The 17,856-nt window shown below is 47.0% G+C and overlaps 1 protein-coding gene and 1 long non-coding RNA gene across 3 annotated transcripts; both read right to left on the minus strand.

Moving 5' to 3' along the window:
- Positions 1 to 787: 787 nt before the first annotated feature.
- Positions 788 to 16,301, minus strand: JMJD4 (jumonji domain containing 4). 2 transcript variants are annotated; one of them, XM_032778918.2, is made up of 7 exons: positions 16,104 to 16,301; positions 14,998 to 15,689; positions 13,757 to 13,922; positions 11,459 to 11,584; positions 5,974 to 6,241; positions 3,998 to 4,144; positions 788 to 1,978 (listed from the first exon to the last, which is right to left on the minus strand). In XM_032778918.2, exons 2-7 carry the CDS (start codon positions 15,260 to 15,262, stop codon positions 1,667 to 1,669), a joined length of 1,284 nt encoding a protein of 427 aa, XP_032634809.1. In that variant the 5' UTR covers positions 15,263 to 15,689; positions 16,104 to 16,301; the 3' UTR covers positions 788 to 1,666. The 2 variants fall into 2 exon arrangements, with proteins under 2 accessions (XP_032634809.1, XP_032634811.1); XM_032778920.2 differs by lacking the exons at positions 11,459 to 11,584; positions 16,104 to 16,301 and having other exon boundaries at positions 14,998 to 16,076.
- Positions 8,777 to 11,443, minus strand: LOC142046291 (uncharacterized). The gene is made up of 2 exons (XR_012655160.1): positions 9,777 to 11,443; positions 8,777 to 9,368 (listed from the first exon to the last, which is right to left on the minus strand). It is a non-coding gene; the product is annotated as an uncharacterized LOC142046291 (long non-coding RNA).
- Positions 16,302 to 17,856: the final 1,555 nt, after the last annotated feature.

Below are 17,856 nucleotides of genomic sequence, written 5' to 3' on the forward strand. Positions count from 1 at the left end.
TGTGGACAGTCTTCCCTGGAATGCTTAAGTCAAGTCTCATAGGCAGGGTGAAGAAAATACACACCTAAGCCATAGCAAATGAATCTAGCTGGGTTTAGTCATGTTGCTTATTGCATGCTACCACGTGCGTGGTATAAGAACTTACTTCTATAGAACAGAACAACAACACAGCCAAAGGTAAAGACTGTAGGAGGGAGGATCAGTGCTCGTGATGAAGCATTACTTTCCAAGGTACTTGGCAAATATATGCCTTGCATCATGGAGGCACTGGATGCTCAGCTCCCACTGCACTCAATGGGAGCTAGCAATGCTGGGTAGCTAAGGTAGTAATTGGTATGTTGCAGGACTTAGTGGACCAAAACTGGCTCTCACACTGGTGTAAATCAGGCATGACTTCACTGAAGCCAATGGAATTCCACCACCGTGACAATCCCAGTCAGGCCCACTGAAGGAAGTAGTATGAAGGGCAGAAACAGTTGCCCTTGGCTGCATGAGAAAGGAAAACTTATTCAGTGTCAGCTGTGAATTGTTCAACTTTCCAATCCAAAGAGAGGCTCCCAGAACCCCTGCTTGAGCCTGCGCAATTTCCAGTCATCTTTCATAGTCAAGAAAGAAAAGTCAGATTCTTCCAGAAATGTTCAGAGCTTCGCATGGAAGATGGGATAATTGAGTATAGGTTCCCCGTGGCAGTCCAGAACATCTATTACTAAATAGCACATGCAAGACATGTTTAACATACTAATTCTGAAGGGTAGTTTTTTAACCTTTGAAAGAATGAGCGGTTCCCTGACATTTTTAAACGTTTTAATGTGCAGTATTAAAAACAGCAATTTTAAGTGGTCACCCGTACTGGTCACCTCATAGGTCAACAACTGATTAAGTTTCAGCTCAGTGCTTAAAACCCTTCAGCTATAATCTGAATAGAAGCACTATTGGCTAGAATTAAACTGTTCACACCCTCTGTTAGGCGATGACTTACCGCAAACCCCTCACAGCAATGGGAGTGTTTTTTATAGTTTAACTGAAAATGCTTGTGAGGCCACTTCCCTTGCAGTCATTTTCAATGTGTATTACCCTTAAGTTCCTAGGTTGTGCTATGTAACCACCCAGCACTGCTCTTAGTATGGTAATACTCTTCCTTTCATTAACACATAGTCTACGGCTCCACACAGACTTCCATATTTTTGCCTTTCTAGAACTCTTTTTCGTTCAGGCTCTAGGTGATCTCAGTACAGAGAGGTGAACTTGCTGAACTATAGATGCTTTGGTGTGTAGAATTGAGAGGATACATCTCAAAAGCTCATCTTTTTGGTTCTAGACAACTCCAATGGCTGAATTTTCTCCGTGGCTGATTCTCAGGAGCATAACTTCTTCCTGCTATGATCAGTTGAGCTGCTTGCATTTCTGCTACATGGAATGAATCTAATCTCTGACTCTGCTAGAGATTTCTTCCCTTTTTAGAGTGGTTTCAATATAAACAGGAAATTTAATGTAGCGTACTCAGTTTCCTAACATGCTTTTCCTCTTGATTCTATATCCGCGTCCTCCCCATCCACATTAAGGCTCATTGTGCTTAAACTCTAACGGGGAAAATAGGGAGACTTTTTATGATTTGTCTACATACAGCTATGTTGCAATAGGTACAAATACTTGAATAAATATGGAACTATAACAGTGCTGTGTCTATTGCAGCTTTCAGGTGGTGTAGTAATGCCTCTGGAGGTGGGGACAGCGATTTAGGGTTCAGTTTCTTGAAATCTTCATTAGCATTTAAGGATGTTAAAACTTGCACAGTCCTTTTTAAATCAAACACTGCATGGAGCATGCCCAGAGCGGAGGTAGCAGCTCTGTGAGTGTTCTTTGCTGAAGCTTCTTCATCTAGAACGTGGTTTAAGACAGAAATCCTGTTCTCCGCGATTACCTTAAGGAAGTTGTAGAACTCCTTATAGTTTATGCCTGTACAAGATTTCATGATTACCTAAGGGAGAAAAAAAACACATTAAACGTTGACTCCTTATTTACTGCACTAGTAAGAGTTAAAGGCAGCTGCCTTATCAAACCAGTAAGTAGCTGAAAACTCTTCTCAGTGTGTGACTCCTGTTTGCTATTTCCTGATGCCTAATTACAGTAAAATACGTTAATTGACAGGAAATCTCACTAGTCCCAACAAAACCCTTCCCAGTATCCCCAGAGTTTCCACTAAACTTTTATCTGCCCAGTTCTACTGGCTGGGGTTCCCCCAGCTCAATAAGACAGGATCTTACTATTTCCAGTAGAGAGATCTCATGCAGGGAAATACTATACGCAGCATCTCCTATGAAACAAACAGCTAACAAGCGCTAATTGAAAGGTCTCGAAATTGACTTAATGGGTGCAGATTAACAAACCCATTTTCTTCAGTCACACATTCTACACAATCATAATCGGACTGGAGGCCCATTGTTCTTCAAAGACCTATTCAATTATCAGCAAGAAAGTGAGGGAATATGAAAGGTTTTATTTTTACAGCTTGAGAACTCTTTATTTTAGAAACAAGGGACACACAGGCTTGCTTTTAACCTTTAGCACTTGCAGATTAGCGAGGCAATCAGTAATGAGTTTCTATTACCATTTCAACGTCCCCGATATTTGTGAATCATATAACATATAAAAAGATGACTAGCTACATCAGGGTTTCACAGTCATATACCTGCTCCTTACCGAAAATGGACCTTGAAAACAATCACAATTTACCACCCTGTTCCCATAACACATCTTTCATTATGGTATAATTAAGATACTTCCTTTATAAAACTTTATGGAAATAAGGTATTCCTTCAGCTGAAGGAAATTCCATCTATCCTGGGTAGTGTGTAGGACGCCAGATGTTGATGTAGGTTCAAACACCTGGAATCATGTTACCAAGAGGCAAAGAGTGTTGCCAAGCAAATTACGGTTGTGCAAGTAGGCAAAGTCCTGCCTTTGGAGAACTAAGAGTGCTGCCACATATGGGACAAGGAAAAAATAAAAGCAAGAGTAATATAAATGTACCTTCATCCCAATCCTATTACTATTATTTAATATATTTGCATCACATCAGTACCAGAATCCTCAGGGTACATCTGCACTGGAATACTGCATGCAGATGTGGCCACTCCATCTCAAAAAGGATATATTGGAATTGGAAAAAGTTCAGAAAAGGGCAACAAAAATTATTAGGGGTTTGGAACAGCTTCCAGATGATGAGAGATTAATAAAACTGGGACTTCTGAGCTCGGAAAAGAGATGACTAAGGGGGGATATGATGGAGGTCTATAAAATCATGACTGGTGTGGAGAAAGTAAATAAGCAAGTGTTACTTATGCCTTCTCATAACACAAGAACTAGGGGCCACCAAATGAAATTAATAGGCAGCAGGTTTAAAACAAACAAAAGGAAGTATTTCTTCACACAATACAGTCAACCTGTAGAACTCTTTGCCAGCCGATGTTGTGAAGGCCAAGACTTTAACAGAGTTCAAAAAATAACTAGCTAAATTCCTGGAAGATAGGTCCATCAATGGCTATTAGCCAGGATGGGAAGAGATGGTGTCCCCAGCCTCTGTTTGCCAGAAGCTGGGAATGGGCAACAGGGGAAGGATCATTTGATGATTCCCTGTTCTGTTCATTCCCTCTGGGGTGCCTGGCATTGGCCACTGTTCGAGGACAGGATACTGGGCTAGATGGACCTTTGGTCTGACCCAGTGTGGCCGTTCTTATGTTCTTAGGACCTGCCTGAGGCAGCAAATAAGTACAAGCAGTAGCATATACACTTAGTGTTGCATCAATGAGATGGATTATCCCTTACATCTCTCGCTATCACCTAACAAATTGGACTGTTCATTTCCCAGCCTGTAATAAAGCATGACCTTTCAATACGGATCAGTTTGGTGTCCAGTATCACTGAAATGCACTACACAGGAGCTACAGTAGCCCAAGGAAAGTGGGGTTCACATAGCTTGACTGACTGGGTGTTATACCTGGCATTGTAGGTGCCAGTCCTCCATAGTGTCTCTCCATTCGCTGATTTCCCGTTGGACGGCTGCTAATTCATCCTGCAGGAAGCTCCACATGATAGCCACGTTGCAGCCATTCACCCAATTGTGGTTGATGGAAATGGTATCCTCCTGGAAGAACCACAAAGTCCAACTGATTATTCATCTTAGCCTAGAAGAGCATGTGGTATGATGTCTCTGACCCCATTAATGATTTCCACGAAGTTGATGCCAACCAGAATAAATCCCTCATCCTCAATGACTGGAAAGGCCTCTCTGGGCCTCAACTATCTTCAACGTCCACCTCTTTTTAACTCCCTTGATAATCAAACCCTGCTTCCTAAGCTTCCCCCATACTCAGTTCTTCTCACGGACATTTGGCAGTTGTGCTCACATCTACAACCAGTACTGTGCCCTACTGCAACCCACACCTTTAATGAAGATTAAATTAGCTGAAGTGTTGATATTGAAGAGGACAATGTAAGTCGGATGTTTGAGATCCCCCTATGTTATCCAATCCCTTCCCAGCCAGTGCAGGATATAGATGAGAATTAGCTATTTTGCTTAGTGTTCTAAATGATCAAGTGGTAAGAAGCACCTTTTGCTATGTCTAAAAATGGGACAGGGTTACTCCCTGCTGTTACTTCAATATAGTTACCGCAGAGACTGATCATTTAGGACACTGTTTTATCTTGCTCAGTGCAAACAGAAAGACAGTGCATATAGCACAGAAATGATTGAACTGACTCTAACCCCAAAGGCACCTGCCTATAGATTCTGATGTGCACCAAACCCTCAACTGTGAAATTCATTTAAAACCAAACATCACACAGATATACTGTTACTTTCCCCCACTATCAAAAACAAAACAAAACAAAAAAACCCTTCCCAATTTACATCAGGATCCCATTCAAACTATCCTCCAGAGCTTCTCTTCTGCAAGTGGATCCTCATGGGCGCAAGGGATCTGAGTGCAGGATTGGGGTCTTGGTTTCTTAAAGCCCTATCTAAGCTTCTTCTTATGAACTTTGATGCAGATCCTCAAAGATATTTAAGCTCCTAACTTCCACTGAAAATCAACACCTTTGAGGATCTGGGACTTTGTCTCTCTCTGCTGCTACCAAACATTTACCCTGGCTTTCCCTTATCACTCCTTATATTTTGCAGGTTTTGCCTCAGCAGAAGCTATAATTTCTAAAGATGGGTCAAACCTAGAATTACGTTTTTAGGAGAGCTGCTGAAGTTTTGGTGATGTGGATTAAACAGAAGAGGGATCTAAAATACCCAATATGCCTTGATTTTGCAAAATCCAAAGGCCAAGGTTTTGCAAAACGCAAACTAGGCCTCCTAGGTCCAACTTCGGAGTTTCTTCCTGGCAGTGACCAGGCTGAGAAACGCAGCCTGTGACAGGACAGTATGGGAACCCAGTGAGAAATTGTAAACTGGTTTCTTTCCTGCTTTAGGATTAGCTAAAGACTCAGCAGAACTTTACTGCTTACACAAAACCTTTCGATCTGCTAACGAATCATATAAATGTGTTAGTTATCCGATCACTGCTACTTCTTTTAGTGAAAATGGAAACAAAAATAGCATTAACACTTCGGCCACTGCTGCATTTTCTGTTGTCTTTCCCTCCTCATTCAGTAATGGGCCCACCCTGTCCTTGGTCTTTCTCTTGCTTCTAGCGTGTAAATATATTGATGATCAACATCCAGAAATTGGTCTGTTTAGGTTAGAATCCCTTGCTGTTAGTGTTACACAAGTCACTTTTCAGCAGACCAGCTGCTTCAGGTATAAGGCTAATCCTATAACATTTGGGGTCATACGCTGCTGTTCTGAGAGTGTATTTCCCATAGATCACAACTCTCACTTGCAAAGAGGCGGCTTGGCTAGTTAGGGCAACTCTTCAGATGGTTCTCAGGAAGTTAACTGATATAAATCTAAGTTGTCAATTGTCTTACCAGATTGTACACTTGATGGTGCCATCCACTAGGGATGAAGACTATCTCCCCTGCTTCCTGGATGATTTCAACAGGGGGGCAGCTTTGGGCATAGCGTGGGTAAATGCTGCTGTCCTGCAGACCAGGTGCAGTGACATCGAAGGGCAAGTTACCATGGCGATCTCGAAGGTACTCCTCCTGCCGGGGAGGATAGAGCAGCCATTTCTTTTTCCCGCAGATATTGGCAGACCAGCTGTAGGAGCGGAAGACGTCGGCGTGAAAAGGAGTCCTACGGGCCAAGTCAAAGGTTTAAGCATATGTGATGCAAAAGGCAAATACGATGCAAACAAGCACAAACCAAGTGAAGTTAAGACTGTGGGCACATTCTGGCTTTGGATATTTCCACACAAATCAATTTGAGCTGTGCAGGTATAGCTGAAGCGAGAGTGTGGCCCTGTCGGTCTGTTTTCAATTGTCATGTGTTAAGGGCCAAGAAAGCACCCTATTAATAAACTGGGGGGGGGGGGAGAGCAGGTCAGCAACACCCCTTGTCACACTTTTCTCTGCTAAAGTATTAGTTTTCAATTTGAACCTCACACTTCAAAGGCAGCAGATTCTGCAGTTTGGGCTGAAGCTAAGACTGAAAGGGCGGGTTTATCGCCACCGAATGGCAACATTTTAGACTCAGGCCCAGATCCACAAAGACTCCCACTGATTTCAATGGAAGTTAGGAGCCTAAAAACCTTTGTGGCTCTGAGTCTTAGGGTACATCTACAGTACGAAATTAATTCAAACTTATTTTATTCTAATTTTCGGAAGCAATTTTATACATTCGGTGTCGTGTGTCCCCACTAATGCTCGTGAATTCGGCGGAGTGCATCCACAGTACCGAGGCTAGCATCGAATGTTGGAGCAGTGCACTGTGGGAAGCTATCCCACAGTTCCCGCAGTCCCTGCCACCCATTGGAATTGTGGGTTAAGCTCCCAGTGCATGATGGGGCAAACACATTCTCGCGATTGTTTCTGGGTGCGTGCTGTCACTTGCTCCTCCCTCCGTGAAAGCTACAGCAGATGCCATACTGCCAGCAGATGGTGCAGTACGGTGCACCGCCTGTCTCCTGGTACTATGAATCCACCTTGCATGTCCCCTCATCTTTCTGTCTACTCTTTTATCTAACCATTTCCCTCCTTTTTTCAGTTACCGTGAACCGAGCAGCACAGCTTCCGCCACAAACTCTGCCCTCCCGCTCTTGCATCGCTAGCTAATTTTTCCATGTTGTCTGCCCTGCGCTCACGTTGAAGCTACAGATGGCAACAATTTCCCGCTGTTTTTCGGCCATCGTGACCTGAGCTGCAAAGCTTCTGCCGCAAACTCTGCTCTCCCGCTCTTGCAGCTCTAGTGAGCTTCCCGACTCCATGAAAGCTACAGGAGACAACCATTTACCGCCTTTTATCGGCCATCTTGAACCAAACAGGCCTCCTACGTTTCGCGCCCTTTTTCCAGGATTACCCGTGCAGGCGCCATAGCGCGGCAATCATGGAGCCCGCTCAGATCGCCGCTGCAGTTTTGACCATTGTAAATACCTCGTGCATTATCCAGCAGTATGTGCAGTACCTGCAAAACCAGACGAGGAAGCGACAACAGTGCGATTACTATACTGATGAGGACATGGACACAGACGTTCCTAGACGCACAGCATGTGGTGACTGGGAGATCATGGTGGCATCGGGCCAGATTCATGCCGTGGAACGCCGATTCTGGGCCCGGGAAACAAGCACAGACTGGTGGGACCACATAGTGTTGCAGGTCTGGGATGATTCCCAGTGGCTGCGAAACTTTCGTATGCGTAGGGCCACTTTCATGGAACTTTGTGACTTGCTGTCCCCTGCCCTGAAGCGCAAAGACACTAAAAGGAGAGCAACCCTCACAGCTGAGAAGCAAGTGGCCATAGCACTATGGAAGCGTGCAATACCCAACAGCTGCCAGTCAGTCAGCAATCAGTTTGGAGTGGGCAAATCTACTGTGGGGGGCTGCAGTGCTGCAAGTAGCCAAGACAGTCACTGATTAGATGCTATCAAGGGTAGTGACTTTGGGAAATGTGCAGACTATTCTGGATGGCTTTAATGTAGACAGAATGCATATCCCGGCACACTTGGGCAGCCAGTACATAAACCGCAAGGGGTACTTTTCCATGGTGCTGCAAGCACTGGTGGATCACAAGGGATGTTTCACTGACATCAACGTGGGATGGCCAGGAAAGGTGCATGATGCTCGTGTCTTCAGGAACCCTGGTCTGTTTGAACAGCTGCAGGAAGGGACTTACTTCCCAGACCAGAAAATTACTGTTGGGGATGTTGAAATGCCTATAGTTATCCTTGGGGACCCAGCCTATCCCTTAATGCCATGGCTCATGAAGCTGTACACAGGCACCCTAGACAGTAGTAAGGAGCAGTTTAACTATAGGCTGAGCAAGTGCAGAATGGTGGTAGAATGTGCTTTTGGATGTTTGAAAGTTTACTGACCCGGTTAGATCTCAGCACAACCATATTCCAATTGTAATTGCTGCTTGTTGTGTGCTCCACAATATCTGAGAGAGTGAGGGGGAGATATTTATGGCAGAGTGGGAGTTGAGGCAACTTGCCTGGCAGCCAATTTCACACAGCCACACAACAGGGAGATTAGAAAAGCGCAGCAGGGCGCGCTGCACATCAGAGAAACGCTGAAAGCCAGTTTCATGGCTGGCCAAGGTACACTGTGACAGTTGTATTTGTTTCTCTTGAAGTTACCTGCCCCCTATATATATGAAAGGAAATAAAGTCAAAATTGTTTACAAACTGTTCTTTATTATTTGTTGCACAACACACTGAGAGAAACCCGAAGGCAGAATGGGGGAGGAGGAGGGTTGGGTTAGGGGAGTGAAGGAGGAGGGAAGGACAAGTCCAGAAACCAAAACAAAAGTTCACATATGCCAGCCTTCTGCTGCTTGGGCGATCCTCTAGGGTTGAGTGTGTGGGTCCCTGTAGCCTCCCCCCTCATGTTCTTGGGGATCTGGGTGAGGAGGCTATGGAACTTGGGGAGGAGGGAGGGCGGTTATATAGGGGCTGCAGTGCAGTCTGTGGTCTTGCTGCCTTTACCACATTAGATCCACCATATAGCGGTGCATGTCAGTTTGCTCCCATGAGCTTGACTATAGAGTCCTGCCTGCTCTCATCGCACGTCTCCTTCCTCTCTTCCTGTTCCTGTAATGCTTTACAGGACTCCACAACTGTTTGCCTCCATGCATTCAGTGGGCCCTATCAGTGCGGGAGGACTCCATGAGTTCGGCGAACATTGTCCCAAGTTCGTTTTTTCTGCCTTCTAATCTGGACCAGCCTCCAGGACAGACTAGATAGGGGCTGCGTTGAAACATTTGCACCTGCAGGAGGAGAAAAAGGGAGGGTAGTATTTTAAAAGATACATTTCAGAGAACAAAGGGGACACTTTGGTGTGAGTGAGCCATGACACATGGCCAGGCAACAGAATTCAGCTTGCAAGCAGCCTAGGGGCACTGGGGTTCTGCTGCTTCTACATTCACTTCAATACTTTCAAACTGCTGGACCTCCTTTCCCACAAGAAGCAATGCCGGTGGGTTTGCCATATAAAAAGAGGGCCTGCAGGCTCTCTGGGATGATCGCTTCACACAACACACACACACACACCCCCCGCGTGGCTCCAATGAGGCTCTGAGCAGGGATGAGTCCTTTAAACTAAACGCGAACAGCCCAGCACGGCTGGGTTTCCCTCGTGCCCCCCAACACGTGGCTCAGATCAGGCTCTCACTCACCAGAAGTATTTTCTCCAGGGTCATGGTCTGGGAGCCTGCCTTTGGAGTGGGGGGAGGTTATTGGATCAAGCGTTAAGAATAGTTCCTGGCTAGGGGAGAAAGCAGATTCCCCACTTGTCGCCTGTGCACTATCCTCCTCCTCTTCGTCCTCCAAATGACTCTTCCTCCTCGCTCTGTGCAACTTCCCCCTTGCAGGTGTCCACGGACAGTGGTGGGGTAGTGGTGGCATCACCCCCCACAATTGCATGCAGCTCACGGTAGAAGCAGAATGTATGGGGCTGGCTTTTGGTATGCTTCCCTGAGCTCCTTGATTTTTGTACGACACCGCTCTGTGTCCCTGGAGACTTTAGCATATGTATTTGCATTCCTTTTTTTGGAACGCAGTTCTGCCATAACAGACTCGTCTCCCCAACATGTGATGAGATCCAGTACCTCCCGTTCGGACCATGCTGGAGCTCGTCTGCGAATCCGGGACTGCATGATCTCCGTGATGGTGGACTCTGCATGGTCACCTGTGATGGTGGACTGTGCTGATGGTGACCAAACAGGAAATGAAATTCAAAAGCTCCCGGGGCTTTTCCTGCCCACCTGGCTAGTACATCGGAGTTGAGAGTGTTGTCCAGAGCAGTCACAACGGAGCATTCTGGGATAGCTCCTGGAGGCCAATAATGTCAAATTGTGTCCACAATACCTTTAACCCAGGATTGCGATCTCGATTTAAGCGCTACTCCACTTGCCGAGTTGGAGTACAGAAATCGGATTAAAGAGCTCTTTAAATAGAAAAAACCAGTTTGGGTCGTGTGGACGGAATCTTTTCTTTTCCCCCCGAATTAACTTGGCCAATTCTGAAATAACAGACTAGTGTAGACCAGGCCTTAGTGATTTCCATCTGAGAAGTGCTCACTTAACTAGTCAGCACCCCCGTGAGGCTGCAGCTGGCACTGCAGGTTTGAAGAATTCCTTCAGTACTGTACTCTAAATAAAGGAGCTCCAGTGATGTTTATACACTGCGCCTTCATTAATACTGAGTTCAATTATTACTGTAGTGCCTAGAACCCCCAGTCATGGAACAGCACCCCACCATGATAGCTGCTATACAACCACAGTCACGTCCAAGTTCTAATACTCCCAAGTTCTCCCTCCTGTTTTCTTCTCCCTGGATACACTGAGCCAGAGAACCTAACGGGAGTGACTAGTTCTAACCTCTGTACAGCCCTTACTAACCTTGGTTGCAACCTTTAGATCAGATTCGGCAGCCCACACTCAGGCAAATCTCCCCGGATTCTTCCTGGTAAGGATGCAGGATGGGGACCTGTACTGGCCAGGCTGCTCCCCTTTCGCAGCTCACTCTGTGGGTTTTATGACTAGTCATTGAGAGAGATGTTGGACAGAACGGTGCCATCTCGCCACATTTACTATACACTTAGGTAATACGTGCAGCCTTAGTATTCCTATGACTGTCCCCACTGCCACCTTCTCTCACTCCCATCCCCTGTTGTGATCTATACCTGTCAGTCACACGTTGTCCCTATTTAGACTGCATGTGCCTTGGGTGAAAAGGGCTGCCTTATGTTATACTTGTGTGGCACCTAGTCACAACTCACCGCTTGGAGTACTACTGTAATGCTAATAATTATTTAAAACAGTGCATCGGAATTTTAAAAAAATCAAAGTTACTTTACCATGAACCCTTAGGTCCCATGTAGACAAATCGATAATCATCCAGACCTATGGCATCCCAGTATTCATTCAGCCAGTCAGAAGTGAAATAGATGGGGGTCATATAAATATCTTGCTCTGGGAAAGCCCTTAAAAAGACAAAGTATTGCAAAAAGGCTTCAGGGAAAAGAAACATTCATCATCTCGGTTTCCCAAAGCTCAGCAGCAGAGACTGGTCAGATGGCTGGAGCAGTGTCTCACTGAGGCCATTACTACCTTGCTATGTCATCTGCTACAAGCAATTCAGAATTACAGAATATCAGGGTTGGAAGGGACCTCAGGAGGTCATCTAGTCCAACCCTCCTGGAGCTAGAGTCACAAGGCTTTGCAACACCCGACTTTTAGGCCGCCTGGTGGAATTCATAACCCTGCGTCAGGTGTCCAGGAGCCCTATACAATGCCTGGGAAGAGTCAGGCACCCAAAAAAGGGATTTTCAAAGACAGCATGCTGAGCGGGGAGCCATGTAAGCTAGCCAGCAGGAAATGCTGAGTAGGGTGGGATCTCAGGGAACCTATGGACTTTAGTAACCTACAGGGTTAGGTGACAGCTCAGCAGTGATTTTGTGAATACCAACAGCACCTAAATGTTGGACGTAGGCATCTAAAGGGGCAGTTATACTTAAGTCCCCCTCATGAATCTAGCCCTAGGTGCTGCAAAATGGGTGCAACTGTGTTTTCCTACCTCACAGGAGAGTTGTGAGAGTTAACTAAATGCCTCTTAGTAAATACATGTCCACTCCAGTAAGAAATCTGCACAACTAGTCAGTCGTCCCACTTGGTTAACACATTCAAAAAAGCCAAAGCTGGATCGCAGGCTTTTCAATGGCGTTTGGCAGGCGTTCTCCAACGGCGGTGTGAGGAGGTTTGGGTGGTTATGATGCCGCCTCATTTCCAGCTGCAGGGGCGGCTCCAGGCACCAGCACGCCAAGCACATGCCTGGGGCAGCAAGCCGCGGGGGGTGCTCTGCCGGTCACCGCAAAGATGGCAGGCAGGTTGCCTTTGGCAGCATGCCTGCAGAGGGTTCGCTGGTCCAGCGGCTTCGGCGGACCTCCCGCAGGCTGCCTCCGAATTCACGGGACCAGAGACCTCCCGCAGGCAAGCCGCCGAAGGCAGCTTGCCTGCCGTGCTTGGGGCGGCAAAATACCTAGAACCGCCCCGTCCAGCTGCTTCTACAGGCATCCAGGCGCTCCATGGCAAAGTAATGTCTAGATGTCTGAACAAACAGACATATGCAAAGAGGGCCCTGTCTAGATGCCTCTGTGAGAAGTCACTGCCACACCGATGGAGAATCAGAACTTACTCGTGGCAAATTTGAATCAGCAGCAGAGCTGCCAGCCACAAGCAGCAGCCATTCAAGGAAGATGGGATGCAAGAGCAGAGGGAGAGGAGCACTAGACAGATGGCTGGGCAGGACAAGAAGGGGAGGATGCATCCAGGCAGCACGCACGGGGCAGAGAAAGAGCAGGGAAACTTGTGCATGGGGAGATAGGAACAGAGCAGATGGGAGGGGAAGATTAAATGAAGAGCAAAAAGACCTCATGATTTATTTTGATTTAAAAAAGGAAAGAGTGCTTATTGCATTAAACACAATTAAAAATGGTAAGATTTTTACCTTACTAACCAAAGGCCAAAGCAAAAGCCAACCAGAGGTGAAAGTAAGTGGTCAGGACCGGTATACTGATCAGAGCTGGTACACAGCTGACCACACCAGCAGTGGGGCCAAAAGGGACAGCTTCCCAGGGGCCCAGCAATTTAAAAGGTCCCGGGACTTCCGGCAGCAGCCAGAGCCCCATGGTCCTTTAAATCACCGCCAGAGCCCTGGGGTTCCCGGCCACCACTGATCACTGCCAGAGCCCCAGGGTAGCGCTAGCAGCAGCGTCTGGGAGCCCTGGGCTCTTTAAATCGTCCCTGTGCCATGCTGAAGGGCTGGCTAGGGGAGTCTGGCCCAGCCCCACCCTTTCCGCCTGTGGCCTTGCCCCTTTTGGTTGAGACCCCCCCCTCCACACACCTTGCTCAGGACCCTGGCCTCCCTGTGTACTGGTAAGTCACTTACGTTACTTTCATCCCTGGAGCCAACTCTATGAAAATGTTTAAGAACTCTTTGGTGTGGGGCACATTTAGATCAGTACAGTGCAACAAAAGTATTTCAGTGGATAGGTGCCTTCAGTGAAACCATCAGGTAACGAAAGATCAGTGTCACGGTTTAGCAGCAGTTCACTGCTGTATTACAGCATGCTGAGGATTCCAAAGTGCTCTCTTACCTGCACAAGTGCCAATCTTTGAGGTAGAGGCAACCCCGGGGCGAATGGTAGTTTTTTTTAATGTATTCTTTCCAATAACTTATGTACTCCTTGAGAGGGATCTGTTCCTTTGGATTAGAATTGTATTCCTTGACATCACAGTTGGCAACAGGTACTACAGCCTTCCCTGAAAATATAAACTTTTTGAGCCAATTGGGAAGCAGAATAACTGGTGCCAAAACTGTAATCCTTCCATATTTATAGTATGTTAGCATCTAGTGCTAAGTGCTGTGCAAACACTTATGAAGACATGATCTCGAGCCAGCCTCGCTTTCCTGATACCTCCACTAAACCTTAGATCAACATTATTCATAGCATGATTTACGGAAGCGTTAACTGAATAAGGCATGCAGCAATGACACCACCCAAACTGCACCAAAGCAAAGTGCGTTGGGAATGGGATATGGGCTGCAGTAAAAACTCTGAATCTCTCTCAGCATAAAGAGAGACTTAGATTTCCAGAACAGCCAAAGTTTGTTCCTCCTCCATCCATCCAATATAGATCCTATAGACACTTGAGCATGTGCCTGGGATGACTCACGGGTATAAAGTTAAGAAGGAGTGTAAATTTACATGAAAGGGCCCTAAATGAGTTCAGATTTATTTGTATACTAAATTAAAGCTTGGCAAAGGGTATGAATGAAGGTAGAAAATTGTGAATAGGGAAGTGTTATTTACCCCTTCACATAACACAAGAACCAGGGGTCATCCAATGAAATTAATAGGCCGCAAGTTTACAACAAACATAAGGAAGTACTTCTTCACACAACACAGCCAACCTGTGGAACTCATTGCCAGGTGATGCTGTGAAACTGGATTCAAAAAGGAATTAGATAAATTCATGGAGTATATCTCCATCACTGGCTGTCAGACAAGATGGTCAGGAATGCAGCCCCATCCTCTGGCTGTCCCTAAACCTCTGACTTCCAGAAGCAAGGACTGGATGACAGGGGATGGATCACTCGATAACTATCTTGTTCTGTTCATTCCCTCTCAAGCATCTAGCACCGGCTATTCTCAGAAGATGGGATACTGGGCTAGATGGACCATTTTTATATATTCTTATAAATTAATGTATCAACTGAGAGGGTGATCCCTTTAAGGCTCAGAGGATAGTTGTCATTTGCAGAGGCCCTGTTATTAAAAAATCTTTGACTTTTATCATTCATATTAAATGACATATTAAAAACTTGATCACTTACCAAAATGCTGCAGTAGATAATCAAAGTTAGGCTTCCCATCCCGAGTCACCCAATTCCTTCTGCTGCCCCAGCCCTCAGTGAATTTAGCTGAGAAAACACATGGGTGGTTGGGAATCAGATAGTCCCTGAAAAAATCAGAGTAACTGAATGATTCTACCTTTTCAATATAGTCAACATGTCCCTGAGGCAGGCAGACTGCGCCATGCGATGCGATGCTGTAATCATGAAAGAATGCAGTGGAGCAGGCAAATGCTGCTCTGTCCATTCAGACTATATAACTTTCCTGGTACTAAGCTGAGAAGGTGCTGATGAGACAATGTTTAGTTAGGCTAAAATAAACAGCTGTACAGTACATTAATCTGAGTGGATCTTTCAAATCTATGAAAATTAACTCAAAAGTAAAAAAATGTCCAGTTCCAAAATATAGATAAAATCTTGCAGGAAAAGCCTTGTTCTTCCCATTTGTGTTTCACCATACAGGGCTAGAAATATCCTTCAATGCTCTTCATCCTTCAATGCACCTTGATCGAATGGCTACTTTACAAACAAATCACAGTAACCAAAGCCTCTATTCTTGTAGATCTTTCATGTCAATGGTAGATAGTCTAGTTACATGTGCATATTAAATTTTTCCCATGCTTTTGCTTGGCATTCTCAATGGGTCGCAGAAGAGAAAGGCCACTTGCCTGTTTCTAGAAATAAACAGCAGATATGTTCATTTCAGCGGGGTTCTCTCCCCAGATCTGTGAATAAAAAGAGAAGCTTCTTTTGCAAGCAAACAAATAAATAAAATGTGTCCAATTCTAAGATTATCAGACTGTAAAGAAAACACTAAATAGGATAGTTTTATAAGGTTAGACCCTGCAGGAATCAAGCTGGGCTCCTGCATTTATTCCATACTCCCTGCACCGCTCTGTCTGCTGCAAATGGACAGGCAGCTCCCAATCATTAAAAATTAATAAGGTAGTTGAGAGGGAATAGGGAGTGATAGCAGCGATGCCTGGGGGAAATGAGACAGATGACGGGGTAGGGAAGGCACCTCCCCATATCCCCAAACTCCCCTTAATCCCAGCATCTAAAGGGAAACCCGAGAGCCTGAAGCTCGCCCCTAAGCCCCACCCTGAAAGAGACCCAGCAGACAGGAAGTAAGGGTCCCCAGGAGAGGATCAGGGTCCAGGCCCCTGCTTTCAGGGGCAGGGGGCCTCTGGAGAGGAAGGGGAATCCAGGCTCCTGCTATTGGGAAAGTTGGAGGGGCTTCGGGCTCGTCGCTGGAGGGGGCAAGGGCCTCCGGGATTGGAGATGCGGCATCCCAGTTATGGGGGGGGGGTGAGGGGACCCAGAATGGGGGGTCCGGGTTCCCCATTATGGGAGGGTGAAGGACCCCGGGAAGGCGGATGCAGCATCCCAGCCTTGGGGGCGGGGGGTGAGGGGACCAGGGATGGGGGGCGGGTTCCCCGCTATGGGCGGTGAGGGAACCCGGGATGAGGGGTTCCGGTGCCTTATGCGGAAGTGAGAATTCAGAAGGCGGATGCGATCCAAAACTGGGGGGGGGGTGAGGGACCGACCGTCACGCAGCCGGGAGGCTCGACCCTACGGCCGACGCATTTGGCGGACACGCACCACGCCGCGTGACCCCAGCTCGCTAAGCTGCGGGGGGCGGGCGGGGGAGGAGCCCGGGTGCGTGCCGTGCGCGCGGCGAGCGCGGTCTCGGGAATCCCGGAACTAGAGCACGGCGGCCAAGCACGTCACCGGGGGAGAGAAGAACATCGGAGGACAGGGTGGGGACGCTCGGCCAGGGAGGTCGCGCAAGGCGCAGGTGCGGCGGAGCAGGCAGCAGCGGCGAGGGGCGCGCCGAGTGGCACCCAACGGCCCCTTATCCTTGGGGGAGGGTGAAAGCGGCTTCGTGCTTTGTGCCCCCCTCCGCACGCCGGCTTGTCAGAAGGGGAAGAGGGGGAGGGAAACGCACAGATCCCTGCTGGGGTCACCAGCGGTGGGGCAGCGGGTGGGGGGCCCTAGGCGGTGGGGGCCGCTGCGGGGGGGAGCAGCGGGCGTGAGGGCCCCGAGCGTCGGGGGGGGCACTGCTGGACGTGGGGTGACAGGGCATTTCGGACTAGCCTGTCCATGATACTAACCTGGGCAGAAGCTTCAAACATCAGTGAAGCCAGAAGCAAAATCGTGGTGCCAAGGGAGGTTTGAAATATGAGTGGGCAACTGAAGATTAGTTATCTTGGAAAATACAGCTTGTTCTTGCGGTGGGGGATTACCTGAGAGAGACATTCAATAAGGGAAGGAAAAGTGGGCTGCTCTAACGCTGGGGATGGCGGGGGAAGGCACATGGAAAGTGGATGCTAAACTATGTGTAATGTAACAGCATATGTAGAAGCGTGATGTCACAGACTGGGAAGAATTAAAAACACTTGTCGCTTATGTAATGCTTTTCAGGTGATGATCTCAGTGCATTTTACAAAAGAGGAAGAATCACCTCATCCTCATCGTCTCAGCAGAAACTGAGTCAGGGAGAGATTAAGGGACCTGCCTAAGGCTACACAGTAATATTGGTGGCAGAGACAGAAATAGACTCAAAGTCTCTTGGTTCCCAGTCTGGTATCCTACCCCCTGGATCACACACAAGTCTTGTTCAACTGTACCTGGAATATCTAATTCGGTTCTGGGTGCTACAATCCTAGAAAAATATTGACACAGTGGTAGGAGTTCAGAGAAGAACAACAAAACTAATTGGGGGGCCAGGAAAGATTGAAAGGGTGAAAGATGTGACTTGATTAAGTGGCGATTAAAGGATTGGGGAGAGACATGATGATGTACAGATATTTAAAGGGTTAAAACGTGAGGGTGGAGTGG

Source organism: Chelonoidis abingdonii, chromosome 2 (genome assembly GCF_003597395.2).
Source record: "Chelonoidis abingdonii isolate Lonesome George chromosome 2, CheloAbing_2.0, whole genome shotgun sequence".
Classification (NCBI taxonomy): Eukaryota; Metazoa; Chordata; order Testudines; family Testudinidae; genus Chelonoidis; species Chelonoidis abingdonii.

Bases quoted from the DNA above. Each gene is read 5' to 3' on its own strand.
- JMJD4 (XM_032778918.2), bottom strand. From the start codon at position 15,262: ATGGACAGAGCAGCATTTGCCTGCTCCACTGCATTCTTTCATGATTAC. The intron at 6,242-11,458 runs GTAAAGTAACTT...CTTGGCCCGTAG, and splicing joins ATGGGACCTAAGGGTTCATG to GACTCCTTTTCACGCCGACG. The intron at 1,979-3,997 runs GTATAACACCCA...TTTCTCCCTTAG, and splicing joins ACTGGCACCTACAATGCCAG to GTAATCATGAAATCTTGTAC.